The sequence below is a fragment of the Carcharodon carcharias genome, chromosome 33, assembly GCF_017639515.1.
Source record: "Carcharodon carcharias isolate sCarCar2 chromosome 33, sCarCar2.pri, whole genome shotgun sequence".
Taxonomy (NCBI): Eukaryota; Metazoa; Chordata; class Chondrichthyes; order Lamniformes; family Lamnidae; genus Carcharodon; species Carcharodon carcharias.
In genome coordinates, this window is record NC_054499.1 from 20,812,963 (window position 1) to 20,833,881 (window position 20,919).

The window sequence follows — 20,919 nt, forward strand, 5'->3', positions numbered from 1 at the left end:
TGTCTCCTCCATCCTCACCCCTTTTTGATCAACTTTTTTCAAATATTTATTTTTAAATTTTTTATATATACATTTTTCCCACCTATTTCAATTATTATTATTTTGTAAAATTTATTTCCATTCATTGTTTTATCCCCAACTTTTAGCCTATTTCAATCTTTTTATCCCCCACACCGTCCCCTCCTCTCACCCCCCACTAGGGCCGTCTGTCACTTGCTCATTCTGCTTCCTACTCTTAATGTCATCATTTAGCACCTCCTTTAGCCAGTATCACCACCATCAACATCCCTTTGCCCTTTTGTTTATGACATCTTTTGCAATCTCTCCTTTGCCTCCACCTTTCCCTGGCCTTCTACCCGGCTTCACCTGTCCCCAGCCGCCCCCACTCTTAAACAGTAGAAATTACCATATTTTTATTTCTCTTTAGTTCTGAAGAAGAGTCATATGGGCTCAAAACGTTAACTCTGTTTCTCTCCACAGATGCTGTCAGACCTGCTGAGTTTCAGAATCCCATCAAAGTCTCATCCAAAAGACAGCACTGTTTGACAATGCAGCACTCCTTCATTACTGCACTGGACTGTAGTTTGGATTATGGGCTTGAGTCCCAGAGTGGTGCTTGAACTGACAACTTTCTGACCAGAGGCGGCAAATGTGCTACCCACTGAGCCATTGCAACACAATTGGTGATACGTTAGCCAGGAATGCCATGCATACAGAATTTACACAAATGTATTCATTTTGGTACATGGAGGGTAAAGAAACAGTGGGCAAAAGGACAACCAGGCTGGAAAGGAGGAAGAGCAACATTACAAGATGGTCTGGTTACTGACAGACTCTGCCAGTCTCTCAGTTTCAAAATGTTATAACATAATCATAGCTATTGGGAAAGACTGAATAATTTGGGGCTTTTTTCTTTTTACAAAAGAAGACTTTAAGGTCACCTGATAGAGGCCTCAAAAACGGAGCTGAGCCTGATGTGACTCATTAACAATCTCCAATAGAGATGCACTCAGTTCAAGTACTTAACTGCACAAATGTAATATAATAATCTGCAGCTTTGCAAATGTGTTTGTGATGAGATAAGCTATACGCTAATCAGTTTAAAAGTTTGTTCCTAAATATATTAAGGGTCTTAAGCAGCACTTCCAATCAGCCTACTTACTTGTAATTCTGTTCCGCTCCATAGAACCAGTCCCAAGGACTCGATGGGGGCCAATCAGTGGAAGACTCTCTGCTCTTTCCCATCCTGGATCAATCCTACGCAGATCTGGATTGCTGTAACCAAGTCAAGTCACCCAAGTCAAGAGGCCATTTTGACAAATGACATTCAACAGACTGCATAATTGAATCAAGGTTCCACTTCTGGTGAAAGGTTAAATGTGGCACCAGCCACCCAGCAGGAAAATGCACAATAAAGAATAGAGGAGTGGCTGTTTGTAACCATGTCATTACATCCAATTTTACAGGCATCTTCCTGGCAGGTAGTTCAATTCATCAGCCAGCAAATATGAAAGACAGACAGACAGGCAGTCATGCATTTACATTGTGCCTTTCACAACCTCAGGGTATCCCAATACGCTTTACAGTTAATCAAGTACTTTTGAGGTGCAGTGATGCAGGGAAGCGCAGCAATAATTTACCCACGGCAAGGCCCCACAAACAGCAATAAGATAAATGACCAGGTTATCTTAAAAAAGGTGAGGTTAGTTGTGGTATTAGTATTGATCAGGACACTGCTCTTCTTTGAAACAGTGGCCAGAGAATCTTGCTACATCCACCTCAAGAAGTTTAATGTTCACTCAAAGATAGCATCTCTGACAGCACTTCACTGGAAGTGTGTAAGCCTCGGTTGTGTTCCAGTCTCTGGATTAGGACTTGGATAAGTAGGTTAAACATTTGTCAGTGTTAGAAAGCAGATGTACCAATTAAAGGATATTTGCAAATATGCAAGGTATGTCATGCTTTCCTCTTTCATTTATCTCCCAGTACCACAAACCTAATCTACCCACAACCTGCTTCAATGCCAATGTGTAAACAGCAGTCGGGTGATAGGGGCAACTGCAGCTAGCAACACCTTCCCATTCAAGAGGCTGTCCCATTAGTTCAGTCTCTTGCAGACCTACTCGAGGTGAATAATTGAGAGGTACTGAAGGTTCTGAAGAGATGGACTATTCTCAGTTACCTTACTCAAGAGCTGGGATGCTACAAGAACACCAATATTGTTTGAAGAACATTCTGCCTCTGGCAAACTGCTTATTTCCCCAGACCTAGAAGCTTTTCACTGTATTCATTCAGAACAGTCAAGGGGCATACATAGATTAAGTTAAGATAATTGCAGCTATTTAAATAGGATGCTTTCCCTTCTCAAACTGCAGTTACTACTTCTGCTGGCCAACATGCTACATAGTCAGCAAGCTGGAAAACCCCTGGCTACAGTGAATAAGTATGTGGCAGAATACTCTCATCTTCCCATGTAAGCCTCATTACTGATCTTTGGAGTGATCAAGATCTTCGAGATCAGTAGGCATTTTGGCATTCTAATAAGTTAACAGCAGTTATTTCTGTCTTTTCTTTTTTTTTTATTTTTGGCCCATTACCACCCTTTTTTGCCTTGCCTCGTCATTCCTTTTGTCATTTAATCACTCCTGCCCTCCTTCCATCATCCATCATAGGCCCATTTTGATCTTCCCTCCCCTCTCCCACGCCTCTGTACTTGCTTTAAACTTGTTACATCGCTAAATTTTTCCAATTCTTACAGAAGATGATCGACATGAAATGTTAACTCTGTTTCCCTCTCCACAGATGCTGCCTGGCCTGCTGAGTATTTCCAGCATTTTTGTTTTTTTTTCTGTAGCTATGTGGACCACCCTGAATGGCAGGAGGTGGGGTGCTGCAGACCTCATACTAGAAACATTTGCTGGTCATTTCACAGATAAACAAGAAGTGCTCCCATCTCACCACCATCAGAACATAGCTGAATGGAGAAACTTCTTTGAGATATCTGCACCTCTGCTTTATTGCTGATATACCTGATTGTATATGAACATGTGGAACTGACAATCAGGAAATACCAGCTGGTCTATCAAGCCTATCCCAGGTAGACAGATGAATCATGACTAAGCACTTTTTAAAATGTATTCCTTCATTGGGTGTGGGTCTCACTGGCAAGGCCAGCATTTGATTTCCACCCTTGAACGTAGTGACTAGACCATGTCAGAGGGCATTAAGAGTCAACCACATTGCAGTGGGTTTGGAGTCACAGGTTTCCTTCCCTAAAGGACATTCGTGAACAGATGTGTTTTACAACAATCAATGGTAGTTTTTGGTCACCATTACTGAGGCTAGCTTTCAATTTCAGAATTATTAATTAACCGAATTTAAATACCACTAGCTGCTATGTTGGGATTTGAACCTATGTCCTCATAGCATTAACTGGGCCTCTGAATTATTGGTCCAGCGACATTACCACTATGGCACCTTCCCCCTACTCCTTACCTCCCTCTCGTCTTCCCCCATCACGCACCTCCCACCCACATAGCCATGTGAAGCTCACGGGAGGGGCAAAAATCTCAGGATCAGTAAGGCCAATAAATGCACTGGAAAACTACCCCCCTCTCCCCCTCATGGACCACTGAATGGGTCTGTGGCAAGGTCTCTTAGCCTATACAGCATGGGTCACATCACCATCTTGTACGAGCAAAAGAAAGGCTTAACAATCTGCTACCTCAAACTTCATGTCCCTGGCCATTCAATCGCAGCACAACAGCTAGCTGGTCAATTCACACATGTAGTGAAAATCAGAGAAGAACCCAAGATGAGGGGGATGACACAGGGCACAGGACAGCTGGCTGCTAGATGACAGCACCCTCAACTAGTTGCCACTCTGGAACCTGCTTCACTTCCTGTTGAAGAAACTATGGAGCAGAGAGGGAAGTTGCTTCCGTATCTATGGCACGTACCCAGTAAGCAAAGATGCTGGTTTGAGAAATAAATAGCCAAACTGAAGTGTTGACAGATTCACTGCAATTGCTCTTTGACAAACAGATCGCGTCTGCTACTGGGGTCTTAACATCTGTGGGAGACGGGGCTATCTTTTTCTAACAGCAATAGGATAAACTCAAATCATAAGACATAGGCACAATTCTCTAAGAGAAGACTGCAAAAGTAGAGGCAGCAATGGTCAAGACAAGAGAAATATTCTCAGGGGATGGATTTAGTGTGACTGAGGCAAATTCAATGATATGGCACTTATAGTGATTTGGGAATCACATTAAGGAGTACTGGCCATTTACAATAATATCCAGTCTCTGTAAGCCAATTGCTAATTGCAATTCAGATTTTATCGAATGGTTCTCTTGGATTTTTAACCCTCATTTTAAGTATGGAATTTTATAATCCATTCACTTTCCCAGTAAAGCCATAAATCAGTGAACTTCAGCACACAAATTAGTCTAATGAGCTTGCTGTGTATTTTTCCAGCATCTTCTGTTTTGGTTCGCTTGCAGTTTGATTTATCACTGTGTTGGCTGCCTGCAAAATCTGGAGGGATAGAATGGGAGAGAACAAGGGTACAAGAGCGTTGAATGGTTTATATTACCTCGCACGTGGTGCCTGCCCTGCTCGATTTATCAGAGCACTACTGCTGTTCAGTGCTGTAGCTATGGAGGTCGTTCTCTGAGGAACCTTCAGCCAAAAAAGAAACACAATCTGTTCATGCACAATTCCAACAACAAATCCACTCTGAATTAAACATGGATTTAGGCTGCATGCCTTCTTTATATGCTCAGATGCATCTATTCCCCTTTAGGAAGACCACTGTGACCTGGCAGTTGCATAGAGCTTTTAACAGCACTGCTGTATTAAAAAAAAATAAATACTGGGCTTGAACTTCTGATATAGTCTGTCAGCCATTTACTCATTTAAAGGTCAAATGGCACGGCTGTGAATTATTTCAGCTTTGTGAACAGCAGCCAATTAATTACAAGCACCAGGCATAACGGATTGTGTGGTAACCTGTGTAACACTCCATCTGTTACTGAAATGCTCCACAGCTGATTTGTAAAATGATTCCAATTGCTTACTATTACTGCTCATAGTAGTTGCAATTAAAACCATGGCGGACAGTGTTAAAAAGTTTCATTTATACAGCAACTTGCATCTCGCAAGAACTCAAAGTAGTTTATGTGCAATGAATGACTCCAAAATGCAGTTACTTATGTAGGCAAAATTGGCAGCTATTTTGATGCAGCAAGTGGTACAAAAGGCAATGAGATAATCAGTTAATCATTTTCTTTTTGGTGGTATTGTACGAGGTCAGAATGTTGGCCCTGGACACAAAGTACTTCCCCACCCTTGTAGCCTCCTCCAGTACTACAACCCTCTGAAATCTGTGTTCCTCCAAGTCTGGCTTCTTCTGCATCCCAATTTCCTTTACTTCAAAACTGGCAGCCCTACCTTCAGCCATCGAGGCTGTAAGCTCTGGAATTCCCTGCCTAAACCTCTCCCTCTCTTCCTTTAAGATTCTCAAAATTTACTTGTTTGACCAAGCTTTTCGTTACTTGTCACTGCCTAACAAAAATCTATCTTCGTATCTCGTGATTGAATGTTAGATTTTGTCTAATGATGCTGCCAAGAAGCACTAAGAAGTTTTCCTATGGTTCAGGTACACTCTGTTGTGATTGGAATCCAAGTTCTTCTTGTAAAGGGGGATTTTAACAAAGTGCTGCAACAGGCAATTGGGATCTTTTTTTAAAATCTCATCAGAAGCGTGGCCCCTCTGACACTGCAACACTCCTACAGTACTGCACTAAAGTGCCAATCTATGTTTTTAATTCAAGTCCTGGAGTAATACTTCAATCCCCAAACTTCTGACTCAGAGGAGAATGCACTAACAATTAAGCCACACTAATGTTTCACCAATGAGGCAAAAATACCTCTTAATGACATCCTTCAAACATGTATCAGTCACTAGTGAGGTTCAGGCAATGCAATTGAGTACAACACTGGCTGGCACCTCTGGGACTTGAGTTTCAATCCAGCCAAGACTACTGGGAAAGTAAATAGGTGCAAATCCACAAGAAAGTTCAAGGAACAGGAGAAGGCCATTCACCCGATCTGGTCTAACCCACTAATAATTACACTAAGGCCGACCTGTACCTTGACTCCATTCACCTGTTTTGGTTCAGTTATCTTCAACTCTCACACCTAACAACAATCTATCATTATTTGGCTTGGATTGGCAATCTTGAAGAGCAAAAGGGTTGCCCATGTGGATAATAGAGATTTCAATGATGCCACAAAAGATGCCCATTTGAAATTGGGGATTGAGTTATATTGGGATTGTGTTGAGACATATCTGCATCTAACCAATGCTGTATGTGATTATTGGAGTGTTGAATGAGACAAGGCAGATGAAGCTTCACATCTGACCTTTGCTGTATCTGTTCTGGATGTGTCTTGTTGCTGGCACCGGGTGCGAGAAGACAGAAAAAAATGTCAAGCCTTCAACCTCATAAGCTGAAAACTTTCACAGGGAACAATTTTATTTATCTAGTAAGTTATCACAAGGAAATGTCTTCAAAAACAGGACCAAGCTGTCGTGTTTTGAAGTGTTTTATTAAAGTAAGCACCCCTGCACATTACTGATCTCTCCAGCCTCAAGTTCACTATTTGTTCTTTCCCCGAATGGTATCAAGAGAACGTCTGCCTAGCCCATAATTTTCATTGAAGCGCTCATCCCCAATATTGCATACAGGGAAGATAAGATTAAACGTGATCTTCTGATGAAGGGAGTAGGGTTTGTAGAGTTAGAGGGCAAGTGATAAGTGAACTAGGGCACTAATATCTAATTACAGTGTCATTTTAAAATCATATATTCTGTCCTACCTTTAATAACACCATGACAAATTCCCGAGTACACATTATCTATGGAAATTTATGGTAATTTGTCACACTGTAATTGCACACTCAAGCCAGTGGTGGTACTGCAGTACCTCCACCAGGAGAGTGAAACTACCATGTGACATGTTTACATAGGCAATCTCTATTCTAAATGTGGACTCAGGAAGTTACAAGGGAAAGGCTTACAGGAAGTATTTGCAAATGTAAAATGTGGATAAACGACTCTGGAAGCCATGGTGCAGTCCGATTTATCGCATCAGCATTATTCAGGCATTGCAGTTCTAAATCTCGTACTCTACCTTTCCAAAAAAACAAGATAAAGAGCTCCAGTAAAGAACATAATAACCAGAAGGCCAACCTAAAACCACATGGAACAATCCTCTAACGAGAAGGCAGGTCAATTCAGGCAGCTACTGTAATCAATATGATAGCAGAAGGCATAATCCATTTGGTTGAGGGTGCCTTAATAACCTTTCTCTTCTCTTGCACTACACGTTTTGGACTTGGCCTGGTTACCTTTGGAGGTGCTTCATCTTCCATCTTCACCCATGGCCCAGAGTCATCTCTGTTCCCAGCACGGGGAGGTAGTACAGGGGTCTCAGAGGTGGGGTCTGAGTTCTGCCGCAGCATCTCACCACGCTTCACTGGCACAGGCTCCTGGGTTGGGAAGGCAGCGACATTCTTGGTCGGTTGGTCTTGGAGTGACTGAGACCTTGGCACCGGTGCTGATGATGGCTTCAGCGCAACCAGGTGTGCCACTTGAAACTGAGAGAAAAGTTTTCAACAAGGTTTAAGTGCGAACTCAAAGGAAGCTGGAAGACTAAAGGCCAACTGATACACAATCATCAGTGAACCATCTGTTTCACTGCTCAAATAAAAACAAACTTCAGTGGATGCTGGAAATCTGAAATAAATGCAGAAGATGATGGAAAGACTCAGCAAGTCAGACAGTGGCTGAAAGCTCAACCTGAAACATTGACTGTTTCTCGCGATACTGATGCTGTCTGAACTGTTGGGTGTTTCCAACATTTTCTGTCTTTAAAGTAATTCTTCTCCTTCCTCTGAAACTTAGATATTTACGTATCAGATTCATGGTGATGAATGAAAAGTATGAATTTTCTGTTGCACGATACAGGTGTCCCCCTTTTACAGCAGGTTCTATTGGAGCATTTTCATTTTAGCAGAGCTGGAAATTAGTGGCATTCTCAAAAAACACTGCTATATTTTCATTTTAGTGCAGTTACTAAGCATGCTCAGTTTTCTTAGGTGATAAACTGTGGCTTCACCACATATCCCACTGACTCACTGCCTCCCTTGCGGATCCCTCCCAAGTCGCCTCCTCCCTCTCAAACTCGCCGACCCTCCTGGCTCGCCTTCTCCCTCACCGACCCTCCCGACCTGCCCCCTCTCTCGCCGACCCTTCCGACCTGCCCCCTCTCTCGCCGACCCTTCCAACTTGCCCCCTCTCTCGCCAACCCTTCCGACTTGCCCCCTCTCTCGCCAACCCTTCCGACCTGCCCCCTCTCTCGCCAACCCTTCCGACCTGCCCCCTCTCTCGCCGTCCCTCCCGACCTGCCCCTCTCTTGCCGACCCTTCCGACCTGCCCCCTCTCTGGCCGACCCTCCTGACCTGCCCCCTCTCTCGCCGACCCTCCTGACTCACCACCTCCCTCGCCGACCCTCCTGACCCGCCACCTCCCTCGCCGACCCTCCTGACTCGCCGCCTCCCTCGCCGACCCTCCTGACTCACCACCTCCCTCGCCGACCCTCCTGACCCGCCACCTCCCTCGCCGACCCTCCTGACCCACTGTCTCCCTCACCGACCCTCCTGACCCGCCACCTCCCTCACCAACCCTCCCGACCTGCCCCCTCTCTCGCCAACCCTCCTGATCCGCCACCTCCCTCACCGACCCACCACCTCCCTCGCCGACCCTCCTGACCCACCACCTCCCTCGCCGACCCTCCTGACCCGCCACCTCCCTCACCAACCCTCCTGACCCGCCACCTCCCTCACCAACCCTCCCGACCTGCCCCCTCTCTCGCCAACCCTCCTGATCCGCCACCTCCCTCACCGACCCACCACCTCCCTCACCGACCCTCCTGACCCGCCACCTCCCTCACCGACCCACCACCTCCCTCACCGACCCTCCTGACCCGCCACCTCCCTCACCGACCCTCCTGACCCGCCACCTCCCTCACCAACCCTCCCGACCTGCCCCCTCTCTCGCCAACCCTCCTGATCCACCACCTCCCTCACCGACCCACCACCTCCCTCACCGACCCTCCTGACCCGCTGTCTCCCTCACCGACCCTCCTGACCCGCTGTCTCCCTCACCGAACCTCCTGACCCACCGTCTCCCTCACCGACCCACCACCTCCCTCACCGACCCTCCTGACCCGCTGTCTCCCTCACCGACCCTCCTGACCCGCCGTCTCCCTCACCGAACCTCCTGACCCGCCACCTCCCTCACCGACCCTCCTGACCCGCCACCTCCCTCACCGACCCTCCTGACCCGCCACCTCCCTCACCGACCCTCCTGACCCGCCACCTCCCTCACCGACCCTCCTGACCCGCCACCTCCCTCACCGACCCTCCTGACCCGCCACCTCCCTCACCGACCCTCCTGACCCGCCACCTCCCTCACCGACCCTCCTGACCCGCCACCTCCCTCACCGACCCTCCTGACCCGCCACCTCCCTCACCGACCCTCCTGACCCGCCACCTCCCTCACCGACCCTCCTGACCCACCACCTCCCTCACCGACCTACCTGACCCGCCACCTCCCTCACCGACCCACCTGACCCGCCGCCTCCCTCACCGACCCTCCTGACCCACCACCTCCCTCACCAACCCTCCTGACCCGCCGTCTCCCTCACCGACCCTCCTGACCCACCGTCTCCCTCACCGACCCTCCTGACCCACCGTCTCCCTCACCGACCCTCCTGACCCACCGTCTCCCTCACCGACCCTCCTGACCCGCCACCTCCCTCACCGACCCACCACCTCCCTCACCGACCCACCACCTCCCTCACCGACCCTCCTGACCCGCTGTCTCCCTCACCGACACTCCTGACCCACCACCTCCCTCACCGACCCTCCTGACCCACCACCTCCCTCACCGACCCTCCGTCTCCCTCACCGACCCTCCTGACCCGCCACCTCCCTCACCGACCCACCACCTCCCTCACCGACCCTCCTGACCCAACGTCTCCCTCACCGACCCTCCTGACCCGCCACCTCCCTCACCGACCCTCCTGACCCTCCGTCTCCCTCACCGACCCTCCTGACCCGCCACCTCCCTCACCGACCCACCACCTCCCTCACCGACCCTCCTGACCCAACGTCTCCCTCACCGACCCTCCTGACCCGCCACCTCCCTCACCGACCCTCCTGACCCGCCACCTCCCTCACCGACCCTCCTGACCCGCCACCTCCCTCACCGACCCTCCTGACCCGCCGCCTCCCTCACCGACCCTCCCGACCTGCCCACTCTCTCGCCAACCTTCCTGACCCGTCACCTCCCTCGCTGACGCTCCTGACTCGCCGCCTCCCTCACCGACCCTCCTGACCCTCCATCTCCCTCACCGACCCTCCTGACTCGCCGCCTCCCTCACCGACCCTCCTGACCCACCACCTCCCTCACCGACCCTCCTGACTCGCCGCCTCCCTCACCGACCCTCCTGACTCGCCGCCTCCCTCACCGACCCTCCTGACTCGCCGCCTCCCTCACCGACCCTCCTGACTCGCCGCCTCCCTCGCCGACCCTCCTGACTCACCGCCTCCCTCGCCGACCCTCCTGACTCGCCACCTCCCTCACCGACCCTCCTGACTCGCCGCCTCCCTCACCGACCCTCCTGATCTGCCGCCTCCCTCACCGACCCTCCTGACTCGCCACCTCCCTCACCGACCCTCCTGACTCGCCGCCTCCCTCACCGACCCTCCTGACTCGCCGCCTCCCTCACCGACCCTCCCAACCTGCCCCCTCCCTCACCAACCCTCCCGACTCCCCTTCTCCCTCACCGACCCTCCCGACTCTCCGCCTCCCTCGCTGACCCTCCTGCTCGGGTCGGTACTTCCCTCGCCGCCTCGCTCCCTGACTTTCGTGACGTCCTGATCCTCCCGACTTATCGCCCTCTTTCCCAACCCTCCCACTCACTGGCACATCTGACCCCTCTGCTCTCACTCTCTTCCTCTTGCTGCCCCTCGCCTGAACCTCTGCTCAGTGACGGCTCGGCAGAGGGATGGGTGAGCAGGAGGGTCAGGGGAGTTGGTAAGTTGGAGGCAGGAAGCTGCAAACAGGTGCTAAGTTATTAAGGGTTTGTAAGAAAGGTTTTTGGGCTAATTCAAGGCAGGTTTTTAATGTAAAAAATACCAAATGGTATAACTGAGGTAAATAGCATTGATGCATTTAAGGGGAAGCTGGATAAACTCAAGGAGGGCAAAGGAATAGAAGGAAATTATGATAGGCTGAGATTAAGTAAAATGGGTGGAGCTTGTGTGGAGCATAAGAACATTAGTTAAACTAAAAAGCCTGTTCCTGTGCTGCAAATTCAATGCAAAATACAGCTCTCGCTGATGAAAGGCAAACAATATTGCCTGCAGACAATATTAGAAGAATTTTGAAATATTGGGAGCTGGCCAGGAGTTACTCAGTTGGACGTTTCATGGTTTAAGATGCTGACATTAGTTAATTTCCTACACATCTGCATTTCATTAAGTCAGCCGATCCACTATCCGAAGCTTCACATGAATACATGTATAAGAAACATCAGCAAATATCCAAATTAGCTCAATTTCTTTTCAATAGGGGAGGGAACAATTGTCTAGCTTTTGGGAGGGTGGCGAGTGGCAGCAGCTAGGTGGGGCTGCAATTGCTCAGCACCTCAACCCAATTGTTGCCATGATGACCTTGGGCCTATACCAGTCATCACTCTCCAACCATCAAGTGTTCCCCCAAATTTTTCTCATCCATGTGAGGAATGAATTTTATTATGTAGATTTGGAAAAATGGCAGAAATGAATTCTCAAGCAGGTTCAGAGTTTGCTAAACGTGTAGGCCCAAAGGAGGACACTCTGAGCAAAGAATAGATTGAGCTCATGCCGACAGTGCAGCTGGCTCAGGAGCATAGAAACCTACAGAAATGGGATAACAGGCTTAGCTATCGGGGCAATCGTCTTGGGCATCTATGGATACACATTTTATTCAGTGTCACAGGGACGTTTTTTGGATGATTTGGAAGAAGAAGCAAAAGGTGTTCGAACAATAAGTGATTCCAAGGCCTCCGTAAACTGAAACACTTAGTTTATACAGTGTGTGTCCTGCTGATTTACGACTGATCGAACTGAACAATTATGCAGCCAACATATATTGAAGAAAATTAAACATGCTGGAAAAAAAAGCTACGTTAATGTGCGGATGTGCACCACCAGTAGAAACAAAAAAAAGCTATATATAAATGGATATATATATATATATATATATATATAAAATGGAAGAAGAACAAAAAATACCACCCCCAGCCATTGATACGGTGACATGCTAACCCACAAATTAGATTTTAAATTGACCATGGTGGCATTTGAACTCACAACCTCTAGCTTTTGAGTTCAGTACCAAAACCACTACACTGCCATACATGAGTGAGGCATTTGTTAGTTTTTATATTGTAGCCTGTAGTTATGTAACAGAAGAAAAGTTGAAATGGCAGTGATGGCTTAAGACAAGGATCTTCTGATTCACTTTGACAAGCTCAAGATTGAAAGAGCTAAGGAGACTTGCTTTTTGAATTGATAGGAAATATGGAAAAGGCAACTTTTACTTTCTCAGCTTATTGAGTGCCTTCTTCACTTAATACTGCAATGAATAGAAGGTAGCTCAGTAATTGCTTCACAGCAACAAACATAATCAGGCAGATGTAAAGTGTCTTTGTGAATCTGAAGAGAAGTTGGTTCTTGTGAACTGGAGGGTGAAGGTCAGAGAGACACAGAGCCGAATTTTCGTCCAGGTGAGGAGGCACATTTCGGTGCGTGAATAGCACACATTGATTTTTTTTTTTGGAGGAAATTCGATTTTGCTCCATGTTCCTGACCCCGTGGCGTTTCCTCTTGCGGGCTGGGAATGTCGAGTGTGCAAAGCATACACCTGCCCCTGATGAGATTGGGTTCCTCATTTTAAATGGGGAATGAAAATCAGATTTCCCCCGCAAACCATTTTCGTCTCGTAGTCTGGGGTTCTGGAAGCCCATTAAGAGCATGCCAGGTTTGTGAAGAAAACCAAAACCCTGCTGGAGTCTGAAACATTCACAAAGGTAAATGTGAGTGTTTTCACACCTTCAAATATCACTATTAGGTGCTGTATTGTGACCTAGACGTGTTTTTAATGCAGTGATTCATTATAGAGGCCTCACATTTAAAAGTAAGTTGGCCCTTACATTGACCAGCGTTGTATGGTTGGTCACACATATTATAGCACTTTTCCAATGGAGAAAGTACCATAATGCAGTGAAAAATGTTAGAAAATGCCCTGGCAGCCTGTGCTGTTATCTTTTGTACTGTGATTTAAATGGCTCTTGAGGGTAACGGCAAATAACAGGGTTGGGGAGGGAGGGAGTCAATGAACGGGAGGGCCTGAAGGACAAATGATGAGGGGGACTGATGTGGTGAGCAGGGAAGTCAAGTGCTGTCAAAACTTCAGGCTCCAGGAACTGACACGAGTGAACTTCCACTGCTAATTCCACTTAATGAATCATGTCAGGCTTGACTCTCACCTTCCTGTAATGAGAATGTCTACCAGTCCTATGCTTGTGGGCTAGAGTGGCAGTAAACCTCATTTAAATAACAGAATGTGCTCAGCAGTTGGACTGTTGTGCTGCTGCTCAGGAGAGGGAACACTACCACCCATGAAAAGAAATATAGAAATGTGATGGAGAACCACCTTTGACTGGGCTCCCTGTGGCTCCACAGGCCGGTGCATGGGCGGTGTCTGTGAGGCCTGGGCAGCACTGCTGGGCACCGATTCAGTGAGCGACTGCAGCGACGGATCCGATATTGTGGTCCCCATCTTTGGCTTCGCACCAGGAGAGTTCTGCCTGTTCATTTTGGAGCGTTCTTCAACCTTCACAGAGAGAGATCAAACGAGGCAAGTTATAGTTAAAATAAACAAGTAGGCCATAGGAGTTCCTTGGGGGGAGCACTGTAATGCTGCAAGTTCTGACTTATATAAAACATGTTGTAAACAGTGTCATCATTATTTGCCCTAAGATAAATGTGTCACATTTAGGTAATACTCAATACAACAATTGTGAAGGCCAGCGGTCCTGAACGGGCTGTTATATTTTGCAAAGTGTTTAAAATCTTTCCTCTGGACATCCTAAGCCCAACTCAGTTTGTTCTGATGCTGATGACATTTTGCAGTGAACAGTGCCAAATGATGCATCATACACCCTCAAGCCATTGGTACCTCAGTCCCTTACATGTCATTAGTGAGCTTGAATTTGTCTGCTTAATATATACATTGAGCATTAAGAACAGCTGAGTGTGATAAATGCTTGCGGCCCTGTTCAGATACTCTAGCCTATGAAGGGCCAGGGAAAGCAGGCAATTCCAGATGGTTTGGCTGCATATTTGGTTCTTTAATCTCTGCCTGATGTAAGGAGTAAAGAATTTTCATCCTGTGAAAAATAAATGCTGCAATACACAGATTCTCGGGCTCACTGGATATGGCAGACCAAATACAATCTTTTTTATTCCTTCATTCATGGGATATGGGTGTTGCTAGTTAGGCCAACGTTTGTTGCACACCCCTAATTGCCACCTTTGAGAAGGTGATGGTGAGCTGCCTTCTTGAACCACTACAGTCCATGTGGTGTAGGTGCACCCACAGTACTGTTAGGGAGGGAGCTCCAGGATTTTGACCCAGCGACAGTGAAGGAACGGCTGATATATTACCAAGTCAGGATGGTGAGTGGTTTGGAGGGGAATTTGCAGGTGGTGATGTTCCCATGTGTCTGCTGCCCTTGTCCTTCTAGCTGTTGGTGTTTGTGGGTTTATAGGTGCTGTCCAGAGAGCCTTGGCGAGTTCCTGCAGTGCATCTTGTAGATGGTGCACACTGCTGTCACTGTGTGTCGGTGGTGGAGGGAGTGAACGTTTGTGGAGGGGGTGAATGTTTGTGGAGGGGGTGCCAATCAAGCGGGCTGCTTCGTCTTGGATGATGTCAAGTTTCTTCAGTGTTATTGGAGCTGCACTCATCCAGGCAAGTGGAGAGTATTCCATCACACTCCTGACTTGTGCCTTGTATATGGGGGACATACAAACATGCAAATTCAGAGCAAGAGTAGGCCACTTGGCCCCTCAAGCTGCTCCACCATTCAAAAAGATCATGACTGATCTGAATGTAACCTCAACCCCACATTCCTGCCTACCCCCGATAGCCTTTCAGCCTCTTGTTAATCAAGAATCTATTAGCTCTGCCTTAAAAATACTAAAAGAATCTGCTTCCACTGCCTTTTGAGGATGAGTGTTCCAAAGACTCACAACCCTCAGAGAAAAAACTTCTCATCTGTCTTAAATGAGCGACTCCTTATTTTTAAACAATGACCTCCCCCCTAGTTCTAGATTCTTTCACAACAGGAAACATCCTCTCCACATCTACCCTGTCAAGACCCCTCAGGATTTTAAAGGTTTCAATCAAGTCGCCTCTTACTCTTCTAAACTCCAGTGGATACAAGCCTAACCTGTCCAGCCTGTCCTCATAAGACAACCTGCTTATTCCTGGTATTACTCTAGTAATCATTCTCTGAACTGCATCTAACGCATTTACATCCTTCTTTAAGTAAGACGACCAGTACTGTAAACAATACTCCAGGTGTAGTCTCACCAATGCCTTCTACAACTAAAGCATAACCTCCCTACGTTTGTAATCAATTCCTATCACAATAAATTATAACATTCTATTAGCTTTCCTAATTACCTGCTGTACCTGCACACTAACCTTTTGTGATTCATGCACTAGGATACCCAGATCCCTCTGAATCTCAGATCAGCAATCTCTCACCATTTAGGTAATAAGCTTTTTTATTTTTCCTGCCAAAATGAATGATTTCACATTTGCCCACATTGTAATCCATTTTCCAGATCTTTGTCCACTCACTTAACTTATGTCACTTTGTGGCCTCCTTATGTCCTCTTCACCATTTACTTTCCTGCCTTTGTGTCGTCAGCAAATTTAGCAATCATACCTTCAGTCCTTCATCCAAGTCATTTTGATGAATTGTAAACAGTTGAGCACCCAGTACTGATCCCTGTGGCACACCACTCATCACATCCTGCTAACCAGAAAAAGGCCCATTTATGCCTACTCTCTGCTTCCTTTTAGCTAACCAATCTTCTATTAATGCCAAAATGTTACCCCTTATACATTGAGCTTTTATTTTCTGCAATAACCTTTGATGTGGCACTTTATCAAATGCCTTCTGGGAATCTGAGTACAGTATATCCATCGGTTACCCTTTATCCACAGCACATGTGACCCCTTCAAAGAACTCCAACAAATTGGTTAAACTTGATTTCCCCTTTACAAAACTATGTTGACTCTGCCTGACTGCCTTGAATTTTTCTAAGTGCCCTGCTATAACATCTTTAATATAGCTTCTAACCTTTTTCCTAGGATAGATGTGAGGCGAACTGCCTATAATTTCCTGCTTCCTGTCTCCTTCCCTTATTTCCAGCCTAATGGAACCTTCCCCGAATCTAGGGAATTTTGGAAATTTAGAACCAACTAACACACTAGCCACTTCTTTCAAGATCTTTGGGTGAAGTCCATCCGGACCTGGAGATTTGTCAGCCAGCAGCCCCAACAATTCGCTCAATACCACTTCCCTGGGGTTTGGAATTATCCCGAGTTGCTCCCTCCCTTCCATTTCCTGATTTATAGCTATTTCAGGATGTTATTTGTGTCCTCTATAGTGAAGACTGAAGCAAAATATCTGTTTAATTTGTCCGCCATCTCCTTACTTTCCATTATCAACGCCCCAGATGCACTCTCTATAGGACCAACACTCACTTTAACTTTTCTTATTTAAATACTTACAGAAACTCTTACTATCTGTCTTTATATTACTAGCTAGCTTTCTCTCATACTCTAACTTTTCCCTCCTTAATAATCCTTTTATGATTCTTTTCTGTTCTTTACATTCTTTCCAGTCTTCTGATCTGCTGCCCGTCTTTGCATAATTAGATGCTTTTTCCTTAAGTTTGATACTGTCTTAATTTTTTTAGTTAACCACGGATGGTGGGCCCTTCCCTTGTAATTTTTCTTTCTCATTGGAATGTATATATTCTGTGTATTCTGAAAATATCCCTTTAAATGCCTGCCATTGAACTTTTATTGACATAACCCTTAACCTAATTTGCCAGTTCACTTTAGCTAGTTTTGCTTTCATGCCTTCATAATCACCCTTATTTAAATTTAAAATGCTAGTCTTGGGTGGACTCGATTCTCCCTCAAAATTAATGTAAAATTCAAACATATTAGGATTAATTGATAAACCTCCTAGTGAAGGCACCCCTAGGTAGGAGTGAGCATACCCCATTGCTTAATGACAGGTCTAGTATAGCTTGCTGTCTGGTTGGTTCCAGAGCATGCTGTTCTAAGAAACCATCCCGAAAATGCTCTATGAACTCCTCATCTAAACTACTTTTGCCCATCTGATTTTTCCAGTCTATATGTAGATTAAAATCTCCCATGATTATTGCTGTACCTTTCTGGAAAGCTCCCATTATCTCTTCTCTTATACACTGTCCTACTGTGTAATTAGAATTAGGAGGCATGTACACCACTCCCACGAAAGACCTTGCCTTTATTATTCCTCATCTCAACCCAAGCCACTATTGCATCCTGGTTTCCTGAACCTAGGTCACCCTGTCTAATGTGATAATACTATCATTAACAGAGCTACCCCTCCAACTTTTCCTAACTTCCTGTCCTTCCTAAATGTCATGTACCCTTCAGTATTCAGGTCCCAGCTTATTTCATCCTGTAGCCATGTCTCTGTAATGCCTATCATACCGCACTTATTTATTTCTATTTGCACTACCAATTCATCTTTTTTGTTTTGATACAGAACCTTTAGTTTTGTCCTCATTATTTTTGTAGTGCATAGCTTTATCCACTAATTTACTCTTAAGATTTGTATTCTCTGTCCCTTCGTGTCATAGTCTGTTTAATATTTCCCGTATTAATACCTGTCTCTCTTGCCTTGTCTCTATTCTTTGGTTTACCACATCTTCCCAAATTTGATCCCTTGCCCCAATTATTCAGCTTAAACCTCTCTGCTTCCCTAATTAGGCAGCATGCGAGGACACTAGCCCCAGCACGGTTCAGGTGTAGACCTTCCGAACAGTACAGGTCCCACCTTCCTCAATACTGGTGCCAGTGCTTCACAAACTGGGGCCCACTTCACCCACACCAACCTTTGAGCCATGCATTAATTTCTCTAATTTTATTTGTCCTATGCCAATTTGCACGTGACTCAGGTAATAATCCACAAATTATTACCTTTGAGGCTCTGCTTTGGCTTTGGGGAGTCAAGACGTGAGTTACTTGCCACAGGATTCCTAGCCTCTGACCTGCTTTTGTAGCCAAAGTATTTAAATGGCTAGTGCAGTTCAGTTTCTGGTCAATGGTAACCCCTGGGATGTTGGTAGTGTAGGATTCAGTGATGGTAATGCCATTGAATGTCAAGGGGCGATGGTTAGATTCTCTCTTGTTGGAGATGGCCATTGCTTGACATTTGGGTGGCGCGAATGTTACTTGCCATTTGTCAGCGCAAGCCTGGATAGTGTCCAGGTTTTGCTGCATTTGGACATGGACTGCTTCAGTATCTGAGGAGTCATGAACGGTGCAGAACATTGTGCAATCAGTGAACATCCCCCACTTCTGACCTTATAGTGGAAGGAAGGTCATTGACGAAGCAGCTGATGATTAGGCCTAGGAATCTATCCTGAGGAACTCTTGCAGTGATGCCATATAACTGAGATGACATCCAACAACCACAACCATCTTGCTTTGTGCTAGGTGTGACTCCAACCAGCGGAGAGTTTCCCCCCTGATTCCCATTAACTCTAGTTTTGCCAGGGTGCTTTGATACTACACTCAGTCAAATGCTGCCTTGATGTCAAGGGCAGTCACTCTCACCTCACCCTGGGAGTTCAGCTCTTTTGTCCATGTTTGAACCAAAGCTGTAATGAGGTCAGGAGCTGAATGGCTCTGGCAGAACCCAAACTGAGTGTCACTGAGCAGGTTATTGCTAAGCAAGTGCCGTTTGATAGCGCTGTTGATGACCCCTTCCATCGCTTTACTGATGATCAAGATTTGATGGACAGGGTGATAATTAGTCAGGTTGGATTTGTTCTGTTTTTAGTGTACAGGACATACCTGGGCAATTTTCCACATTGCTGGGTAGATGCCAGTGTTGTAGCTGTACAGGAACAGCTTGGCAAGGGGCGCAACAAGTTCTGGAGCACAAGTCTTCACTCCTGTTGCTGTAATGTTGTCAGGGCCCATAGCCTTTGCAGTATCCAGTGCCTTCAGTCGTTTCTTGATATCACATGGAGTGAAGCGAATTGGCTGAGGACTGGCATCTGTGCTGCTCGGGACCTCCAGAGGTGGCCAAAGTGGATCATCCACTCGGCACTTCTGGCTGACGATTGTTGCAAATGATTCAGCCTTATCTTTTGCACTGCTGTGCTGGGCTCTCCCATCATTCAGGATGGTGATATTTGTGACCTCCAGTGAGTTGTCAACATGTCAAACACCATTCACACTGGATGTGTCCAGGACTGCAGATCTTAGATCTGATCTGTTGGTAGTGGAATCGTTTAGCTCTGTCTAACACTTGCTGCTTATGCTGTTTGGCATGCAAGTAGGACTGTTGTAGCTTCATCAGACTGACACCTCAATTTTAGGTGTGCCTGTGCTGCTCCTGGCGTGCCAACCTGCACTCTTCATTGAACCAGGGTTGGTTCCCAGCCTTGATGATAATGGTAGAGTGAGGGATGTGCTGGGCCATGAGGTTACAGATTGTGGTCCAGTACAATTCTGCTGCTGCTGATGGCCCACAGTGCCTCATGGTTGCCCAGTCTTGAGTTGCTAGATCTGTTTGAAATCTATCCCATTCAGCATCCTGGTAATGCCACACAACATAAGAGAATATGGGACTTTGTCCCATAACAGAACATGGAACTGTGCGGTGGTCATTCCTACTGATGCTGTCATGGACAGATGCATCTGCAGCAGGCAGCGTGGTGAGAGTAAGTGTGCGTTTCCCTCTTGTTAGTTCCCTAACCACCTGCCACAGACCCAGTCTAGCCGCTATGTCCTTAAGGGCTTGGCCAGCTCAGTCAATAGTGGTGCTACCGAGCCACTCTTGGTGATGGACGTTGAAGTCCTCATCCAGAGTACATTCTGCACCCTTGCCACCTCAGTGCTCCTTCCAAGTGGTGTTGAACAAGGAGGAGCACTGACTCATCAGCTGAGGGAGGGTGCTCCGTGATAATCAGCAGGAGGTTTCCTTGCCCATGTTTGACCTGATGCCATGAGAGTTCGAAGCTGATTTTGAGGACTCGCAGGGCAACACCCTCCTGACTGTAAAACACTGCCACATCTGCTGGTCCATCACTCCGTTGGGACAGGGATGATGATGGTGATGATTGGGACATTGTCTGTAAGGTGTGTTTCAGTACAGTATGACTATATTGCTTGACGAGTCTGTGAGACAGCTCTCTCGATTTTGGCACAAGCCAAAAGGAGGACTTTGCAGGGTCAACAAGCCGTTGTCATGTCAGTGCCTAGGCAGGTGGTCTTTCCGGTTTGATTCCATTTAGGCTTTTAGCGGATTGATATAACTGAGTGGCTTGCTCAGCAATTTCAGAGTCAACCATATTGCGGTGTGTCTGGAGTCACATGTAGGCCAGGTCAGGTAAGAACAGCAGATTTCCTCCCTTAAAGGACATCAGTGAACC

General features: G+C 46.6%; 1 protein-coding gene across 2 annotated transcripts in view; it reads right to left on the reverse strand.

The window, feature by feature from the left end:
* LOC121272297 (misshapen-like kinase 1) overlaps window positions 1–20,919 on the reverse strand; it is a 276,034-nt gene that overhangs the window by 60,336 nt on the left and 194,779 nt on the right. Inside the window, exons 15-18 of one of the 2 annotated variants that reach the window (XM_041178876.1) lie at window positions 13,835–14,014; window positions 7,417–7,665; window positions 4,598–4,683; window positions 1,163–1,275 (exon numbers count right to left, since the gene is read on the reverse strand). In XM_041178876.1, the coding sequence (XP_041034810.1) occupies window positions 1,163–1,275; window positions 4,598–4,683; window positions 7,417–7,665; window positions 13,835–14,014 (628 nt within the window). The remainder of the gene's footprint in view (window positions 1–1,162; window positions 1,276–4,597; window positions 4,684–7,416; window positions 7,666–13,834; window positions 14,015–20,919) is intronic. The other variant, XM_041178877.1, reaches the window with a different exon arrangement.